The sequence below is a fragment of the Mus caroli genome, chromosome X (genome assembly GCF_900094665.2).
Source record: "Mus caroli chromosome X, CAROLI_EIJ_v1.1, whole genome shotgun sequence".
NCBI lineage: Eukaryota > Metazoa > Chordata > Mammalia > Rodentia > Muridae > Mus > Mus caroli.
Genome location: NC_034589.1, coordinates 577,018 through 596,046, shown reverse-complemented (window position 1 = coordinate 596,046; position 19,029 = coordinate 577,018). Strand labels below are relative to the sequence as shown.

The window sequence follows — 19,029 nt, the reverse complement described above, 5'->3', positions numbered from 1 at the left end:
AGAGATTCGGATAAGGATATATGCTTCCTGGGGTCCCTTGACAGACCAGCTCTGAAAGTCCGCGCCTGTAAAACACGCTCAGCAGCAGTAGACTGGTCAGTAGCAAACTCAGCACTCCTGGTGTTACTGTGCTGTCCCTGGCTCTTTAAACACTGATTCTTAACCTGTCCCCTTACTGCCCTGAGATAACCTGACCGTCATACAGACAAGCACCAATGACATTAAACCTCATTAGTCAGTTCCTTTTTTCCTTTCTTGGTGTTCTCGGCTTTGAGTGAAACAGTGAGAAAAGGAATGTCATGGTCAAATAACGAAGACACTTAAGGCATTATGTATAAATACCAGACAGTGACTCATAACCAAGGCCAGTGAAATAGAACACGTTTGGGCTTGTTTAAGCAAAGGTAACAAAACACGTGCACGCATGCGCTTGCACAAACACACACATACACAGTCACACACATATATGCATACACACATACACACACTGATTTAAAGTCTTCAAATCTCAGATAGTGCTGAAGTGCTTGAGTCAAGCACAAAAATTACTTACCCACTCTGAACACAGAGTAACAGGCAGAATGGCTGTTGTGTTACAAGTCTCACAATAACATTTCCCAACATTTTAATGAATGCTATAATCCTCACTCCTCAATGCCAACCTGGGGAACACAATTTACATATTCAGCAAACCAGGCAGCCTAGAGACACCCTCATCCCCCACTACTGTCACCCCTCTTCACACATCAGGTTGCACATGAGGGGTCCTTCTTAACTTCCCCTACCATTATCATATGTTCCCTCCATTTGTAGCTAACATGTGGATTTGAGGTTCAACACAGTTTCTAGGGGAAGTTGGTCCTTTCCACCTGGAGCCATCTGGATGATGTCCTGGAGAGCTGGTGCTCACAGTGGTTGGACCCCACATAGGAATGCAGAGAAGAGAGGAAGTAGAGGATTACAGTGTAAAGCATGGCCTCAGAAGGAGATGGCAGGGTAGAGATGGCAAAAGGCAGTGTTTCCCAGTGAGGAGCTTAAGAATAGAACAGAAATGACAGGACCCTGATATAGCTGTCTCTTGTGAGGCTATGCCAGTGCCTGGCAAATACAGAAGTGGATGCTCACAGTCATCTATTGGATGGATCACAGGGCCCCCAATGAAGGAGCTAGAGAAAGTAACCAGGAGCTGAAGGGGTCTGCAACCCTATTGGTGGAACAACATTATGAACTAACCAGTACCCCCAGAGCTCATGTCTCTAGCTGCATATGTAGCAGCTAGAGACATGACCTATTCGGCCATCACTGGAAAGAGAGGACCATTGGTCTTGCAAACCTTATATGCCCCAGTACAGGGGAACACCAGGGCCAGGAAGCAGGAGTGGGTGGGTAGGGGAGCAGGGTGGGGGGAGGGTATAGGGGATTTTCAGAGAGGAAACTAGGAAAGGGGATAACATTTGAAATGTAAATGAAGAAAACATGTAATAAAAAAATAAATCTTAGAAGAAGAAGAAGAAGAAGAAGAAGAAGAAGAAGAAGAAGAAGAAGAAGAAGAAGAACAGAGATGATACCATTCTCCCTGAAAACCTGGAATCTAGTAGAAATAAAAAGTAAGACTAGAGTCAGAGGAAAATGGTCTGTAATACCCAGCAAAAGTAGTCTGGGCTTCACTCTACTGGCAGCAGAAAACGATTAAATAATTTCAAGGGGATGAGGATGGTCAAAGAGAGGAATAGCATTTGAGACTCCTAGATTTTGTCCTGAGCTTGGCTTTGTGAGCTGGCAGGCTGGGGTGGGAGAAGCTTCTGTAAAATTCCCAGTTTAGAAGAAAGGAAGGACGACAGACTGAGTGTTTCTTCTTCTCCAGGAGTAACACTTGACTTGGTTGCTCGAATCTCAGCCTGCTCTAAGCTGCAAACAGAGCAGGAAGAAAAAGATGGAAAGAGAAACAAGAAAGGGGAAAAGAAGATGCAGTGTAGGGCAAACCTTGATTATCAGGGGCCTGTCCCAGATCACCATCACTTACAGTCTTAAAGTAGAGTTCAGCCTTAAAGTAGGACTCCAACCTAGTGTATGGGAGATAGAAGCACCTTACGTGGGTCTTTGCAGTGGAAATTAACTCTCTCTGGTTCTGCCCTTCACTCCTTTGGTTTTTATTAGGGGCTGGCAAGGGAAAGTCTGTAACTCAAACCCTATTGCAGCTGAACAGGGCTAAGAGCCAAAACCTTCCTTTAAGCAGATCCAGTAGGTACAGAGCCTGGGTAGGTTTCAGAACACTGCACATTTCTCCAGCCAAGGGCATGGAGAAAACTCAAAAATTACATAGTGAGCCCTTTCCATGCAGAAGAAGAAAGTTACCCTCCCACCCCAGCTCATTCTGCAGAGCAGTCAGCAAGCTAGCTCTTGTAAGAGCCTAGCACTCAAGCAAGCTTTGCCACAAAAAAAAAAAAAAAAAAAAAAATGTCTCCCCAGCAACTAGGTATTTGAATGGATTTCAAATATAAATTACAAGTTATTTTACCTGGTCAGAAAAAGGAGGCAAATTAAAGAACCTACACGCCCATTAACCTTAGAGCAAACAGTGTTGTTTCAGCTACAGAGTTGGGAATGGGTTTAGACCTATTGCCATAGTACAAGCATCTTTACAAAGTTCTGAATTTAGTTTCATACAGTGAAGAAAAGCAGTTGATGTTGCACAAGAGTAGTAATGAGCTAGAAAGTCGATTCATGAAGGGGCGGGAAGCAGAAGATGTAGGATGGTCTTCAAATTGGCAGGTACATCTACACACAAATTGAATCTTTCTAAGGCATTCTATTAAGTATAAAGATAAAGAACATCAGTGCTATAGTTAATCACTCCCAAGTTGTCAAAGTTTCAATGATAAAACGTTTTTCCAGCCAGATTTACAGCAAAAGAAGTTGTGAGATGAATCCCCATCTCCTCTTTTATTTTAGGGCGGTAAAGATACCACCTAGGCAATGAAATCCCACACAGAAGTTGAACAATATTTTTAAAGTTCATATTGGAGAACTCTTACTATTCTGAAAACATAAACAATGACATTCACAGATTAATAATAGCTCATGCCAGGCAGAGAGGAGAATGCTTCTAACAATCAAAATCGAACAGAAACTTGAAACTCCGGTAGTTTGAGGTTTGCCTCACCAAGCCACCACATTTTGTTTTATATATACAGAAAACAATCCTTAAACATCTTGGCAAAGTCAACTGATATATTTTAGAAGCCTCAATCCACTTTATGATGTCCATCTGAGGTTTGGAATTTTTTGTTTGTTTGCTTTTTTCTTACTATAGAACATTGAATGTTCTATTTATATAAAAAAGAATTCCAGCTAGCAACACCTCTAAGGACTAGGCCTCCTGCAGATCAGAGACACTAACAAGACAAAGGTAGGAATGCTCATTAAATCACAAAGCAGCCAGTTTCCTATGTCTTTGGGGCATGGGGCTGCCTGGCAATTAACTAATTTACAGATCAATAGATTAGAAAATTGTGTTGACAATAGAGTTCCTAACAGAATGATTCCAATTTACCAAACCCCTAAATAAACAAATATAAACAAACCCTTTTTCCTTGTCCCCATCTGCCTACTAGGCTCCCTAGCTTGATTGCCCCATAAACAGTATCAGAAGATCCAAAACTAAAATACATACTGCTTCCCTTTTCCAATCCCATTCTTCTACATTTGAAATAGAGGCATCACCTCCAATAGCTGCTAACTTCTGCTTCATCCTTTCAGTGGTATACGATATCACTAACCCCTGATAACATCTAACACACTGTCAGCATATTGCCAGGTTGTTTCATACCCTCTCTTCCTATCTATTGTTCACTTTAGGTCTCTCCTCAGGCAAGCAGTTATGTGACTGGTACTACACTGGATGCCTGGTTTAAATACATTAATTCTGCCTGCATCTTTTAAGGCATTCATCCAACTAGAATGAACACTCTTCTACCACCCAAGATTACCTAAGTACCCCACAGGTCCAGCTTCAATTTTTATTTTTCCCACAAAGCTTCCAACACTGATCCATGAACAGATCTTATTAGATTTTATTCTAGTCTCAGCACCCAAAGCTTTTTGTTCCCTGGACATACAGTAAATAGTTATGTCCAGGAAACAATATATAAATAAACTTCAATAAACTTGTCATCTCTTTGAGAATCCAAAGATCAGGTCTACTCTGGTGGTCATCTCTTGAATTCTGTAGTTCAGGGCTAGGCACTCTGCAAAGTGTTCAACAAATCTGTGTTGACTGATTGACCTGTAGACTGGTTGACTAGTTGATTGACTGATTGACTGATTGATTGATTGACTGATTGAAGTCTTAATTGAGAGGTTTCAGGACAACCAAGCAAGGTTTAACACAGCCTTTTAAAGCTCCAGCTATTTAGACATGAGGCAGAAATCATGTCTTGTCTTTCTATCTCTGGCAGTTACAGATATCACACTAAAATTGTCCTGCCATTGCATACACATCTGGCAACCTCAAACATTTTATTGTTTAAGTTCAGAATTCTTTGACAAGAATTTTAGCTTAATAAGGACACCTAGGCAGTATTCTATTTCCTTCTTCAATCACATATACCTCTGGTATTTTATGAACTAAAGGATTAAGGGAACCATCTCTAGTGGAACAACCATACCAGTTCATTTTATTTTACTTTTGAGATTATAATTTAATTATATTCCCCCCTTCAGCCCTTCCATATGCCACTCCCTGCTCTCAAATTCCTGGCTACTTTTTTTGTCTTCTTGTTCTTAGACCATACAAATTTGTTAACTTTTATTTGAGAATTATAAAAATCTAGACACAACAAGGAATATGACTTGCTTAAAAGACTCAGCCATAAGATTAAGATTCTGATCTTCTGAAGGCTACAGATATAGCTGTAGCTCAGAAAAGAACTGGTTTTGAAAAAAAAAAAAAAAAAACAGGACTGGGATGACTCAGTTTGTAGATCGATTGACTGATCCCTTAGCATGCCCCAAGCATGTGAGTGTATGTGTGGTTCTATCCACAGCACTGCCAGGATACACACAAGAAAAAATTTAAAACACAAAGTTTCCTTTGACCCTAACCCCTGAGGTACAATATTGATAACACTACCAAACTTCATTTAATTTCATTTCTCATTCCTCTTCTTTCTCCCACCCAATTCTCCTTATTTTTAAGATATATAAGTGTGGCATTGGAAAAAAGAAAATGAGACTTGGAATAAGCCAGAAGTTTGAATGCCAGAGGTTTAGCTCAGTGGTAGTAGAGCTTTCATAGCATATACAAAGGCCTGAGTTCTATCCAGAACACTGAAAAAATCAAAATAAATGATTAAAAATAAAATAACACTGTGGTGGTGCTGAAACTACACCTCTGCTTCCCAAATTAAGTTTCAATACTAGCTCTCCCACTTAGCATAGAATTTCAAATCTGTCACTTAACTTCTCTTGGGTCTCATTTGCATAACTGAGATCAATATCTGCCTCAAAGACCTGCTATAAATATTAAAGGAGAACACATGCTCAATACGTGAAACAAACATAATCGCCCCACAGCAGATTCTCAAGGTTTGTAATCCCCCTCTTGTGTAGGCTCTGACCACCCTTTACATCCAACAGATTGCTAAACTCCAGCCCAAACTACAGGTCGTCCACTCTGTAAATACCTGGAAGGATCCAGCTCCTTGCCTGATCCATGTTTCAGCCTATGGTCTTGACCTTTCTTAATTAACAATTTAAATTAAGAAAGCCCCAGAGTCACAGTCAATTTCTCCAAAGACCATGAGTCAGGTCTGACACACACTCCCTGCTCTGTAGTCAAAACATCAACACTCAGACTTTCAATTAGAGAGAGAGGCCATTAAAAGCTACTTGCCTGTGGAAGTTTGAGGAGGGGGGACTTTTACTTAAACACACACACAAACAGAAATGGAAAACAGTAAGACAGCCCAGTAAAGACAAGGCTTTAGCTTGTCATAAGCAAAGATGAGGCTGTAGCCTTGAGTATCTAACCCTTTTCCTGAATGACTAGTCAAACCAGCTTTGCTTCTAGCTCCTACTTCCAACCCCCTCTTCTCAAAAGAAAGATCAGTTTCTGATAGACCGTGAAAGGCAATAAATATAGGAGAACCGTTCGAAACTTTCCTGCCGGGGGCTTACAGGAAGAGAAAAGCAAAACAGCTAGAAATCTGTTGGGTGGCATTAGAATGAGGGCCAGAAGATACCTCAAAGAATCTGTTCTTCAGTGGGCTTAACCCTTGGTCCTGTCAAATGACTCCTACCTCCCACATTCTTTGAGAGGTAACATTAAAAGACTTGAGTGAAAGTTAGCAGACCATGCCCGTCTCTGAGAACACACCAGGAAATAGCCACTTCTGTAAAGATAGGAAGCAGGAGTGTAGAGAAACGTGGTGTTCTGTAAGAGCTGCCTGCTGTCAGTCATTCTTCACACTGCCACAGCCAGAACAAGAAAGAACACTCAAGCCCTTCCATAAAGTAGAGACTTACACCCTGAACGTTCTTACCAAAAAAAAAAAGATGGCAAAGAGGTGAAAGGAACATGCCAAGATTACTCAGGAAATTGCTAAGCATTTCCAAGTAACGGAAGGTGACAAAAGACTTGTCCTTAACCCAAACAGGACAGAAAAAGATGAAGTGTGAGAAATCTTCCCTCTGTTTCTACTTTAATTTACTGAACGATTTCAAACTTACTGGCCTCAATTAGCCTCTCTCATCACCTACCAGAGCATGCCTAAGCCACGACAGACAAAGCTGCTATAGCAAAGTAGAAGTACTCACTGTAACCAAAAGGAGAAAATGGGTTTTAGATAGCAGGCAGGGCAGTCAATGAACAAAGAAGCAAAGAGCCAATGGCACTTGAGTGAGAGTCCAAGATGGAGGCCTTAAACAACCAGTGCTTGTGGATGCAGGCTGGAAATCAAGGACTGGACATGAAATAAAGATAGACAGCTATAAGAAGGAAAAATGGGTCTCTTCCTCTGAGGAAGTCATCATTCTGTCCCAGAGCACAGGCACAGACTTACACTGAAACAGGAGGCTGTGGAAGTGAAGAGCCATGGGAGGGGTTAGAAATTACTTTGAGAGCTCAAGTCATCTTGATCCTTGCCACTTCAGTACCCCAGCAAGATGGCTCTGCCCAAATAAACATGCCAGTATGGTGTGAGGAAGAAACAGGTCATCTCTTGCAAAACTAATATACACGGCAATGTTTCCACTCGCCTATTTATACTGAAGGTGGCTAAGGGACATGAAGAGACAAAGTTTACTTCACCCTTGTCCTTGGTCCTTAGCTAGGAGAAATTGTATTCCAATTTACTCATCGACAACATAATTAAAGAATGTCAGTAATAAATACTTCAGGGAGCACCAGAAAACAAAATATTTGGTTTTATAGATGCTAAGCAAAAGTGATCTCATTATCAACACACCCAGAATAAAACAGTTCCAAGATAACTTGAAGGTAAACCTACCAGTTTGGTATCCAGGAAAATATAACACATACCTGGTCCCAATATTGAGGGTATGAACACATTAAGCACTAATGGCAAGAGAAACCCCAAGTCGCCCAGATCTATGTCCTAGAACTCTCTAGAGTACTTTACCATCACTTATAGATGAACTGTTTTCCAAGAATACCTTGTGTAAGTAAGCATCTTGGAGCTCAGAATACCATTTCCTACAAATCAACATCACAGTAAGGTTATGTTGAATAATGTCATTGCTCATACACTATGGATTAAATAGCCTGTCTAGAATTGTTCTGAATGAACCTAACAACTATTAATTGTCAAGTGTCGCCATGGACATGTTCTCTAGACTTCAATTTCCCTTCCCTTAGAACCCTCAGGCTCCAACAAGGAAAATTAAGCCCTGCTCCAATCTTCTCCCTGGTCTAGACTTTAGGAGTAAAGAAAAGCATTTCCCAGATCCAGTGAGAAGTGGGGAAACATGGGAAGATAGACTTTTAAAAGCCTGTGAATAGAGACCTCCAGCAGGAGTGACTTCTGTGGCTATTTCAACTCTAAAAAAAAGAATCCAGACCCTAGAAACCGAGAGTTGCAGGAGCCACTATAATCAGTGCTATACATACATACATACACACGTACACATGTATACCCCCCCACACATAATTGTATGTGTATGTGTGTGTGTGCGCGTGCGCGTGCATGTGTTAAAGACTACTTACATATCACATATGGCATATGGCTGGTATTTTCAATTTTGGAGTTGATTACTTTTCCTAGAAGAAAAGTTCAGAGAGGTAAAAAAAAAAAATGGAATTTTGATTCTAGCAACATGTATTAAATACCACTTCCTACTCTGTTAACTTAACAATGTCTTTGTTTAGACATATATACTTCATGTAAGCCCTCTCTCATCTTCCCTGAAGTTGTCTTTCTCAAAGCTGCTCTGGGATAGGGGCAGGGGGAATTCCACATAAATGGTAGGAGATGAAAAGTGTCACTCAAAAATGTATTATATGTCACTGGGGAGATAGTTCAGTAGAAAAAGTGTTGGTTGTGTAACCATAAGGAGCCAGGTGTGCTGGTGCATACCTATAATCCAAGCACTGGGGTGGGGTCAGGCATAGGCAGATCCCAGACACTCAAAGGCCAAGTGGTCCAGGCAATGAAAGAGCTCTAGATTCAGAGACCCTGTCTCAAAAAATATAGTGGAAAGCAACAGGAAGACATACAACATGTGCCTCTGCCCAACATACATATAAACGTGTGGATGGGCACTTGCAAGCACACGCATGCGCATGCGCACGCGCACACGCGCGCGCACACACACATACACTTCGTCATATGACTTTCCTCACTGCTTACTTAAAGGACACAGAGACAGTGTCTTATGACACTGCTACCAAAAACATCACATGAGTGCGTATGAGCATGCACATGAACATGTGTATATACAGGAACCTGACGAGGTCAAAAGAAGGGCAAGAGATCTGGACCTGTTATATGGATTTGATGCTATGTGGATAATGGGAATCAAACCACGGTCATCTGCAAGAGCTATAAGCCCCTTTAACTACTGAGCCAGCCCCCTTCAGATATATGTTTTTAAAATGGTCTGTAGCTAGATAACAATTCTCGGCACAAAAAAAGGTCTTACTTAATTTTCATAACTGTCTCCAGGAGATGGCTATACTGTGTATGGACTCCATAACTTAAGAGAGCCCCAAGGAATAGGGATGTTTAGCTCAGTAGTAGAACACTTGTCTACTAGGCAATGTCCTAGGTTTGATCTTCAGCACCAGAAATTTGAAGAGGGGAGGGGAAGGGAGAGAACAATGGACAAGATGTAGTGAATTCCGAGTGAAAGAAGTAACCTCAGATCTCATAAGCATTGAGAAAGCACAGGGGGAGAGAGAGGCTGAACCGCAGACCCCATAAGGAAAAGTTAAAGAAGCATGCCATTTTGTTCTAAAACAGAGGAAGCACCATTGTTCTCTGTGCTCCAAGACTGCAGGGCTTAGCCCCATGGATAAGAGGTAAAGAGAAATGTTTGCAATTCAGCATAGATCAAAAAACAAACAAACGAACAAACAAAAAAAACCTGGGGCTGGTGAGATGGCTCAGTGGGTAAGAGCACCCGACTGCTCTTCCGAAGGTCCAGAGTTCAAATCCCAGCAACCACATGGTGGCTCACAACCATCCGTAACGAGATCTGGTGCCCTCTTCTGGAGTGTCTGAAGACAGCTACAGTGTACTTACATATAATAAATAAATAAATAAATAAATAAATAAATAAATAAAAACCCAACTGTCCACAGATTAAACCTGACAACAGTGACGAAGGCAGGCTTAAATATACACATGATCCCCCATGACCAGTGAAGAACATAATCAGAGACTCTCCACAGCAGGTTCCTTAAATGATCTTAAACAAGGTGACTTCTAAAGACTCTGAAACTCTGTTTCTAGGTCCCTACCAGCAGTACAGCAAGCCTTAGTTAAGCCTGCCCTTTGGCACAGGGGGCAGTGGGCACTGAGAGCACACCTTCCTGCAATCTCTGCTGCTCTTCATTAACTTCTCCCAGATGGGTCAGCACATTTTCCTCTGGTTTGGAAGAAGCCTAACCATAAACATAATCGTGTTCTCTCATGATAATTACCCCATAACTAGTAGTCTCCGTCCGAAACTGTCTTTTTCTCTTTAAAGAAATTCCTGGGGAGTGTTCTGAGAGAAGCAAGGGAGAAATGTTTTAACTGTTTAAAGAACAATGCTCAAGTGTCTTCCAGATGGAGTTAAACGTATTGTCTTTGAGGTTCTGAAGAGGGAAAACCCTACAACAGGCATGAACCTTTTTCCTTCATGGAACAAACATGGTTATCAGCAGGGTACTAGGTATGTAAGACGGACCTAAAATGCTATGTATGCAAATTACTTAGGACAAGGCTTTGTGAGACATACCATACAGTCTTTTTGTTCTACCCCCATCTTAAACCCCTTAGATAGATTCCTGTTCCATGCGGTGTCCTTTCTGTAAGGCAGAAGCCATGAAACTGAAGAAGGTGTCTTTGTGGATTCTAGTGGGAAAGATCAGGGAGGGATCCATATAAGCAATCAGGCTGCATTCATCTCCTATCAACATATCCTGTAAAAATACCCTTGGGACTGCAGGCCCTTGACTTGGGCAGGGGCTGGGGCTGGGACTGAGGCTGGAGCTAGGTCTGACCTATAACATAGCTGGAAAGATTTGAAAGGTATATCACTGTTTATACAACCTCTACATCTAACAAGAACTCAAAAGTCACAGCCAAATTTACTTCCAGTCACAAGAAAATATCAATCTGATCATTCGGCCCAGTTTCAACTGCTTTTTTTTTGTACATCCAGAACTAAGATCGGAGAGAGAGAGCACCACTGGAGCTGACAAAGAACTTAAAGAGCAGGCCCTGCCTTTCTGTAAGGTCAAGGATAGCAAAGGGTTTACCAAATCTCCCCACATCCTCTGTGATAATGAAGATGGGACAGGTATGCCTACTGGCACTTTGTAAACAGTGACTTATATCTACATGGGTAAAAATGACAGAGGGATATTTGTGTACAATCCATAGGCTTTTTCCTTTAGACTGTGCTCCTACTCCACCCTACTTTGTTAAAGAATAGCAACTAGCTCCCACTTGCCTCACTGTGCCAAATTGAGACACCTACCAAAAACTGGCCAGAAAAAAAGTAAATATGTAGGTAAGCACAGTCTTCTAACCTGTGCTTTTTACCCTAGTTATCCCCATCCTTTCCCTGCATCCTAACCACTGGTCCCTGATCCTTTCTTTTCCATATGCTTATTTAACTTCGAGGCACATTTTTAAGAACTAGACATGAGCTGGGCAGTGGTGGCACATGCCTTTAATCCCAGCACTTGGGAGGCAGAGGCAGGCAGATTTCTGAGTTCGAGGCCAGCCTGGTCTACAGAGCAAGTTCCAGGACAGCCAGGGCTACACAGAGAAACGGTTGTCTTGAAAAAGAAAGAAAACAACTAGACATTAACACAGGAACCTTAGGCTGCAGTTCCGTTTTCTCCATCCTTCTCTCTCTTCCATGCCCCCATACCCACAAACACTGCTTGAGTCTCTGAGGCCTCAAATTCATTGGTGCCAGAACTTTGCAAAAGTTCACTTATCCCCTCCCTGCAAAGAAATCATTTTATTCAGAGAGTCAACTCCATGAATGACTGTCTGTACTGTAGACAAGGACACTACACTAAGACAGACACATATGATTTGAAAAAGATCCCCATTTCATTCAGACAATACCTACCCTGGTCTAGTATGGGAAGCTAGCCAAAGAAACAAGTCATTTTAAGATCAGATCGTGGAACCACTCTCTCATGGTCGTCTTCTCTCGTATATCATCACTTCCGTAGTACTACCATAACATACAGAAAAATCACAAGCTACTCCCTAAAACTTGTGATAATCAACAGGATGGACTTTAACATATTGTCCCTTTTGGCCACTTGATCATCAACACATAGCTCTACAACTCTGGATAAATCAGGCAGCTGAATTCTACACATCCAGAAAACCGTATTGGCTAGTTCCACTGACAATTTTCCTAACCCGACCATTTCCTGGTCTTAAAGGTCTGTCCACAACAGATGAAAAGTTAGCTTTTCTCTTCCACGCCTTCTCCTCCTACTATTCACTTTTTCTTAAATGCCTCCATCTCCCTGTCTATACCTTTCCCAAGCAGGTATACAGCAACATCAACCTGAATTCAAACTGCCTTTGTATTTCCCGTTCTGGGCAAAGGAGGTTTGCTGCCATTTTGCATCATGACTCTTGGCTAGTCTCTCTTTCACGAGCCCAAGTTACTCAGTTACCAAAACAGCCCAGACTTCATTACTGTACACCTAAAACACAGTGGCCCTGGATGACTTCTCGGCAGGGAAAGCATTACCGGAGTTAGAGGCTGAGCAGACTAGAGATGGCCCTCAAAGTCATTAGTCAATTCTCCCTCTCAGCTTGTAGTACTACCGGAAGAATCAAGATACTCTCTAGGCCACGGAAAATAAAGAGGCTGAGAGCCTGCCTTTGATTTACTTCACAACAGACCGAAGCAAGCCACTAAATGCACCAGAGTCAGTTTCTTCATCAGCGGTTCTGTAACCTTCCCTGACTGTCTGTGCTCTCACAGTGTGGCTGGGATAGGGTGACAGAGTAAGGGGGTGAGAAGCACACTGTGCACACAGTAGTATAGGATGCAAATGAAACAGCCATCTTCCTTCCTCACTATATGGAGAATGCCGGGCTTATGGCGATGGATTCACTACCAAACCATCATAGTACCATTTAAAGACTGCCCACTTCAAATTCATTTTAGATCTAGGGATGTCAAGGCCCAGGAAAGGCAAGGGATATTTGCAGGATTCCAGAAAAAAAGAATGACAGGGTAAGAGTTAGAATCCAGAGAAACAGAGGGTTGGTTGGTTGTTTTTCATTTACCAATTCAATTTCTAGTCCATTCTCACCATTGGATACAGACTTAAAAAGCTACGGGAGGGGAGGAAGCTATATTGTTCTGAAGCATAAAAAGAAACACACTAAGGTAGAAAAATGAAATATCCCAAATAGTATTTTGTCAAGAGGAGGAGACTGCAAGCATCACACACACACACACACACACACACAAACTTTATGTGATGTCCTGGCCAACCCAGTTATACCTGGCGTTTATTCCTGCATATTCATGTATACAATAATAAACTTTCATATAATAGGGGCCAAGTGTATATTCAGCAGAAAGGGACTCATTAAAAGGCACCCTGCCTCTCCACACACGAGGCACTTCCTTAGCACTGTGGCCAAGAAAACCCTCATATATCCTCAAATAATCCCCCAGCCAGACCACAAGTTGCTGGCTGCCCCATACTTAGTAACACCGTGCCCTGCCATGCTCCTATGTGCATACAAAATAATTCTAGACCACAGCATCAAGCACTCTCAGAGGTGCCTGGCAGGTTAGGTCAGCCTGGACAAAGCCGAAGAAATGACCTCTCCAGGGTCTAGGCAGACTGGAAAGTCTGTGGGCCACCTGAGAAGAAAAAGAAAGCCGGTGGGGGGTGGGGGTGCAGTGGGGGTGCGGCTGCCAGACAGGGCTACATATCCTATTATGACCTTGGTGGAAAGACAGGGGAAGAGCTTGATTAGTGGAAATTCTTCAGAGCTAAGAATCCCCTCCCCAAAGGGGCTGTTTAATAGGGTGTTGTCATTGCTGTTTGTTTGTTTGTTTGTTTGTTTAAAAAGTGGTTTGCTCCAGAGAATATTACAGGAAGGGTGTTAAAGGGCAGGATGTGAGGGTAGATCACAAAACCATCTATCTCAATCTGGTTATACTGGCTGAAGATCGCCTGGTTTGGGGAGGCCAAAGCTCCTCTTCGAGGTCCCGGCCAATCCCCTCAAAATGTTGCCTCAATACACCTTCAGACAGTCAGAGCTGACTGGTTCACTCCTGAGCAACGCGTTGTCCCAACACCTTAAAGACACACAAGTTAGCTAGCAAAGCCATTCCAGAGCATGGAGAAAGTAGCATAGTTTGTTATGCGGTGGGGGGTGGGGGAGGGGAGGGGAGTAACTTTCAGAGCTCAGCTGCTATGTTAACATGGGAAACAAAAAGAACCCCTATAGCTACATTTGCTACTTTAAAAAGCTAGCTCTTTTCCAACCCCCCGCCAGAATCTCCATCTACAATCGCAACTGCTTTCCCCACGCATTGGAATGGCTCGCTAGCGAACTGACTTTGTAAGAGAAACAAGAAAAGTGGGTTAAAGTTCATGAAGTCCCTCCACCTGGCAATCTTGTGCTCCAAGGTGAGCAGCCTTACAAGCCACTCTTCCCAGTAACATCTCCAACTGTGTCCCCCCCCCCGCCCCCATCCTCCACCCTCACGCTCACGGAAGAAGCCTGGGTTTGGGGTTCCAGACCTCTTAGGAGTGCTTCTCTCCCCTGGCCTCTCGCTGCAACTTAGTTCCAGCTGATCACAGGCTCTTAAATCAAAGCAACCCTAGTGGCCGCTTCAGCACAGCTGTGTGCTCCATGGCACAAAAGTTCCCTCCACACTTCGCAGCGTGCAAGAAATCTCTCTGGCGCGGGGCACGACTCGGGAGGGAGGGAAAGGCCGAGGGGGAACCGGCAGCATCAACGCCCCAGCTCTGAACCCGAGTGTACGCGTCCGGGCTGTGGGAAGAGAGGCTGCGGAAAACCCAGCGATGCCTCACCGGCAGCTCCGCGCCAGACCCCAGCCCAGCAACCTGCCTCGGGCGGGACAGCCACAGGGAGAGCCGGGAGAGCCCGCCCGGAGCGCCCCCGCCCGTGCCCTCAGCCCCTCGCTGTCCTGCCCGGCTCAGGGGCCTCCAAAGCAAGGAGAACCCCCAGCAGCCGCCATTTCCTGCAGCCCACACGGAGGTGAGTGGCCGCCTCGCCGTGGAGGGGTGGGGGGGGGAGCGAGGCTGCCCCGGTGCCCCGGGAGTGTGACTGCACGCAAAGCTCCGGCGGGGGCCGGGCGCCTCGGCTCCCATCCTCCGGCCGCACACTTGGCTGCAGTCTGCTTCGGCCGCAGGACCCCCCTCCGTGTGGCTGCAGCCCCTCGGGCTCCGGTTGGCCAAGTCGCCAAGTGGGGCTGAGGCCCGCACCCCGCGCACTCTGCGCACCCGCTAGCCCATTCAAAAGTTGGACGCCGTGAGGAGCGAGCCACCGCTCCTTACCTTCGACACCGTGAGCGGCTCGCAGTGCTCCAAGCCCCCCTTGAGGGTGAAGCCCCAGGGCGCCCCCCCTTGCAGCTGCACCGGGACGTACTGGAAGGACCCCGGCCGGCTCTCCATCCTCGGCTCGGGCTGGGCAGGCACCGCCGGGCTCCTTTTCCGCGGGGGCTACGGAGCCTCCGCCCCCAGCAGCTCAGCCACCATCGTCCTCCTGCGCCGCGCCGCGCCGCCCCGCTCCGCCTACTCTCCCGGCTGGAGACGCTCGCAGGCAGCTTGTGAGCTCTAGGAGGAAATGACACGGAGCCGGAGAGAGGGGGAGAGGGAGGGGGAAGGAGAAGGGGGAAAAAAGAAAAGAAGGAAAGAGAGGCGGAGGGATGGTGCTTAATGGACAAGAAAACGGAGCAATGGGGAGGGGCAGGCACTGCGACCTCGCCTATAGGATCGCTGAGAAGTGGGAGCAAGGCGAGGCCTCACATCAACTGTTACATTGTTTCATTCAAGTAGGCCCCCTCTTTGGTCCTCCTCTTTACTGCCGAGCTACCCGCCCCTCCTTCAGCCCGAGCGAACCGAGGTGTAAGTCAGTGTGCATGGGCCCTCGTGGCTGAGTGCACTTTTCTGACTAGAGCCTTCATGGCTCTCCGACTGCCTTTTTCTGAGGGTGCTGAGACCCAAGTCCTGAAGGGTGGGGGGGAGGGGTGCTTACAAGGTGCTAACCTGTAGACCTTGCCTACAGGGGTGAAAAGTGATATACACCCAGGACCAGCAAACACAGTGGGGTTGTGCATGTAGACTGCTTCCAGTACACACTAGTTATGTGGAGTCATAAACCTTACCTAGGAACATAGTTTAAATAAAGGAGAAGTGAGGATGTCCCCTGCCCAGGCTCAGCCACAAGCTAGCTGCCTACTGGTGTCTATGGGAGTACTGTGAGTGTGTGTGCTCCAGTCATCTGGGAGTCCTGACATTGCCTTGCACTTGCTTCATGGAGATGGCCAACCCAGGGATCTACAAAGTTAGGACGATCGGAAAACAAAGATACTCGAAAGAACACCTATTGATAAGCTGGCCAATTAATAGTGTGCCTTTTGGATGAATCCGCTTATACATGGGGTCTGAAACCTATCCAATCCTCTGTTCTTGGTTGAGCCTATTCCTCTGGCTTTTAGAATAGCCCTAACAGCTACAGAAACAGTCTTTAAGAGATACATGTTTTACTTCATCATGTGCTGAGTTCTCAGCCTTGACCTAAGCAGTTTATCTCCCCTCTCAGGAGGTGTTTTCTCTGCAGCCACAAGTGGGAAGTGACTTTTTAAACGGCTTCACACTAGTAGGGAAAGTGTTGACAAGCCAAGGCTGAGTCAACAGTACATTCTTACTGTGTCTTGCTTTTGAGTATCCTTTCCCATGCCCATGTACTTTCTTCCTCGTGACAGCAAACACTATCTGGCCCCTTCCTTCCATAGAAAGCTTTCCACAGTTCAGATGTTCACCCTCTGCTCCCACTTCCTCACGGGGTCTTAAGCATCCTGCTGCCTGTCCTATGCCAAGGAATTTTCTCATAATGGTCATTTGGATGTTTATAATCTGCCATACATCCTTAGAGATAAGAAGCCATAATCAAACATTTACACAACCCTTAGAAAAAACCATGATCATGTTACTAGGAGTCAGAAAATGCCATCTCAACTTGCTGATTCCTTTTTTGAATGGATTTTTGGCACTAAGGATAGACCCTCTGGCCTTGTTCATGACAAGCAAGTGCTCTATCTTGAGATGTATCCCCTCACCCCTCATTTGGGATTAATGTTCTTATACTAGAGACTAAAATAACTTGACGTGTGTATGTGTGTGTGTACGAGTGTATGAGTGCAGTGCTAAGTAGTACAACCAGTGCCTCTTAAGAATGCTAGACAGTCACTCTTGTCACTGAATTGCATCCCCAGCCCCAATTTGTTGGTTTTTAAGTTGTGTGTCGACTGAAGCTGTAATGTATTTGCTCTATCTCACTTTGAAACCGAGCAACACTTCTGACTGTAACTTAGTGCAACTCAGCAGTTAGCATGTTAACAGTCTGTAAAGTTCCGTTTGGAGTATGTATGCTCACTACCTGAGGACTATCAGAATTTGGTTGTCTAAGACCTGAAGGTATTTGTGAGCAGGAGACATACTTCTAAGCCCTGGCCTTGTCACTAATTAGAAAGGTGGCCTTGAACAAATCACTGAGCTAAGCCTTTGCCGTCTTATTTTCTTCATCTGTAAACTTTTGCTAACAAGCTCTGACTTTCCTGCCTCTGAGACCTATTGAGAGACTAAGATGAAATAATACATATGAAAACACTTTAGGAAAGAAAAAAGGAAAACTCCTCTTGACCTTAATATGAAACAAAGCTAAGCTAGCCTTGAACCAGACTATTTGCCTTCCAAGCCATACTCCACAAGGCTGTTGCGTTCTTCGTCTTTTCCTTTTCAACATTAAAGGGGGAAATGAATTATTTCATTCTTTGCATAAATAACACAGAAATAGTAGACATCTTGTACATATAATGGAGATATCATCTTTCAGCTTTGCTGGAAAAAAAAACACATTGCTCCTTCCTTTTTTACCCCCCCCCCTTTTTTTTTAAGACTCTCACTATATAGGAGAGGGCTGAACTTGAGCTCATAGTTCTGGAAAAACAAGAATGTACTACCATGTCTGACAGGAGAAAACTGAACTCTAAGATGGTTATGCCATTAACTAGCAATGTGGTATTAACCAAGTCAGCTTTCTTTTTTGTAAAATTGTAAGGGTTGAGCTACTTAATTTCTCGGCTTGCTCTGTAATTTACAAACATGCATACATACACATCCACGTTCATTTGTGAGCAAAGCCTTGATGATAGAAAGGAATCAGATGAGAATACAGCAATAGAGAACAGCCATCATGTATTCTTGCACACACGCTGGAAGAACACATATGATGAATTCACTCAATGTTAAATTGCCTCTGGACAAGCCGGGCATGTGTGGTGGTGCACGCCTTTGATCCTAGTACTTGGGAGGCAGAGGTAGGTGGATTTCTGAGTTCGAGGCCAGCCTGGTCTACAGAGTGAGTTCCAGGACAGTCAGGGCTATACAGAGAAACCCTGTCTCAAAAAACCAGAAAAAAAAAAAAAAAGATTGCCTCTGGACAAAAAAATGGAAACTCTAATATGTGGGTAGACACAGAGGAGTGATGACTGGTAATAACACATTTGGCTTGTAATTAAAGTGACTTGGAATAGATAATCTCACCCAGAGAAATCAAATTTTTTTAAAAAAAGGATTTATGTGGAATCCTATATTGTGATAATAATTAAACACATTATGCTAGGGATTGAAGACATAGTTCAGAGCTAAGAGTGCTGGCCACTCTTGCGGAGGATCCAAGTTTGGTTCCCAGCACCCATCTCTGGCAGCTCATAACTATTTTTAACTCTACCTCCAGGGAGATCCCAAATCTCCGGCAATCATGGCCACCTGCAGTTACATGCACACACACAATCTTAAAAATAATAAAATATTTATAATATTATGACAATATTTAAAAGTCGAGAAGGATACCAAATGGAACAGTTAGAAGAGACCAGGCTAGGTGATTCTATCTCCTTTTACCTGCACAAACCTGTTCAGGATCAAGTCTGACAGCATTCCAGCATGGAGGGTGGGAGGAGATCAAGCCTCTTCCCCTAACTGAGGATCTACTAACTGGTAATGGCTACCAGGGGAAGTAGAGTCAGATTCCTCTAAGGGGATGG

At 44.2% G+C, this 19,029-nt stretch overlaps 1 protein-coding gene across 4 annotated transcripts in view; it reads right to left on the bottom strand.

The window, feature by feature from the left end:
• Shroom4 (shroom family member 4) overlaps nt 1-15,661 on the bottom strand; it is a 224,059-nt gene extending 208,398 nt beyond the window's left edge. The window contains exons 1-2 of one of the 4 annotated variants that reach the window (XM_029473010.1): nt 15,257-15,318; nt 8,225-8,278 (exon numbers count right to left, since the gene is read on the bottom strand). Coding sequence is in view for 2 of the 4 variants with exons in the window: in XM_021153944.2 (XP_021009603.1) it covers nt 15,257-15,373 (117 nt within the window). In the remaining 2 variants the exon portion in view is untranslated. Of the gene's footprint in view, nt 1-8,224; nt 8,279-15,256 lie in introns of all 4 variants that reach the window. The other 3 variants (XM_021153944.2, XM_029473009.1, XM_029473013.1) reach the window with 3 other exon arrangements.
• Nucleotides 15,662-19,029: the final 3,368 nt, after the last annotated feature.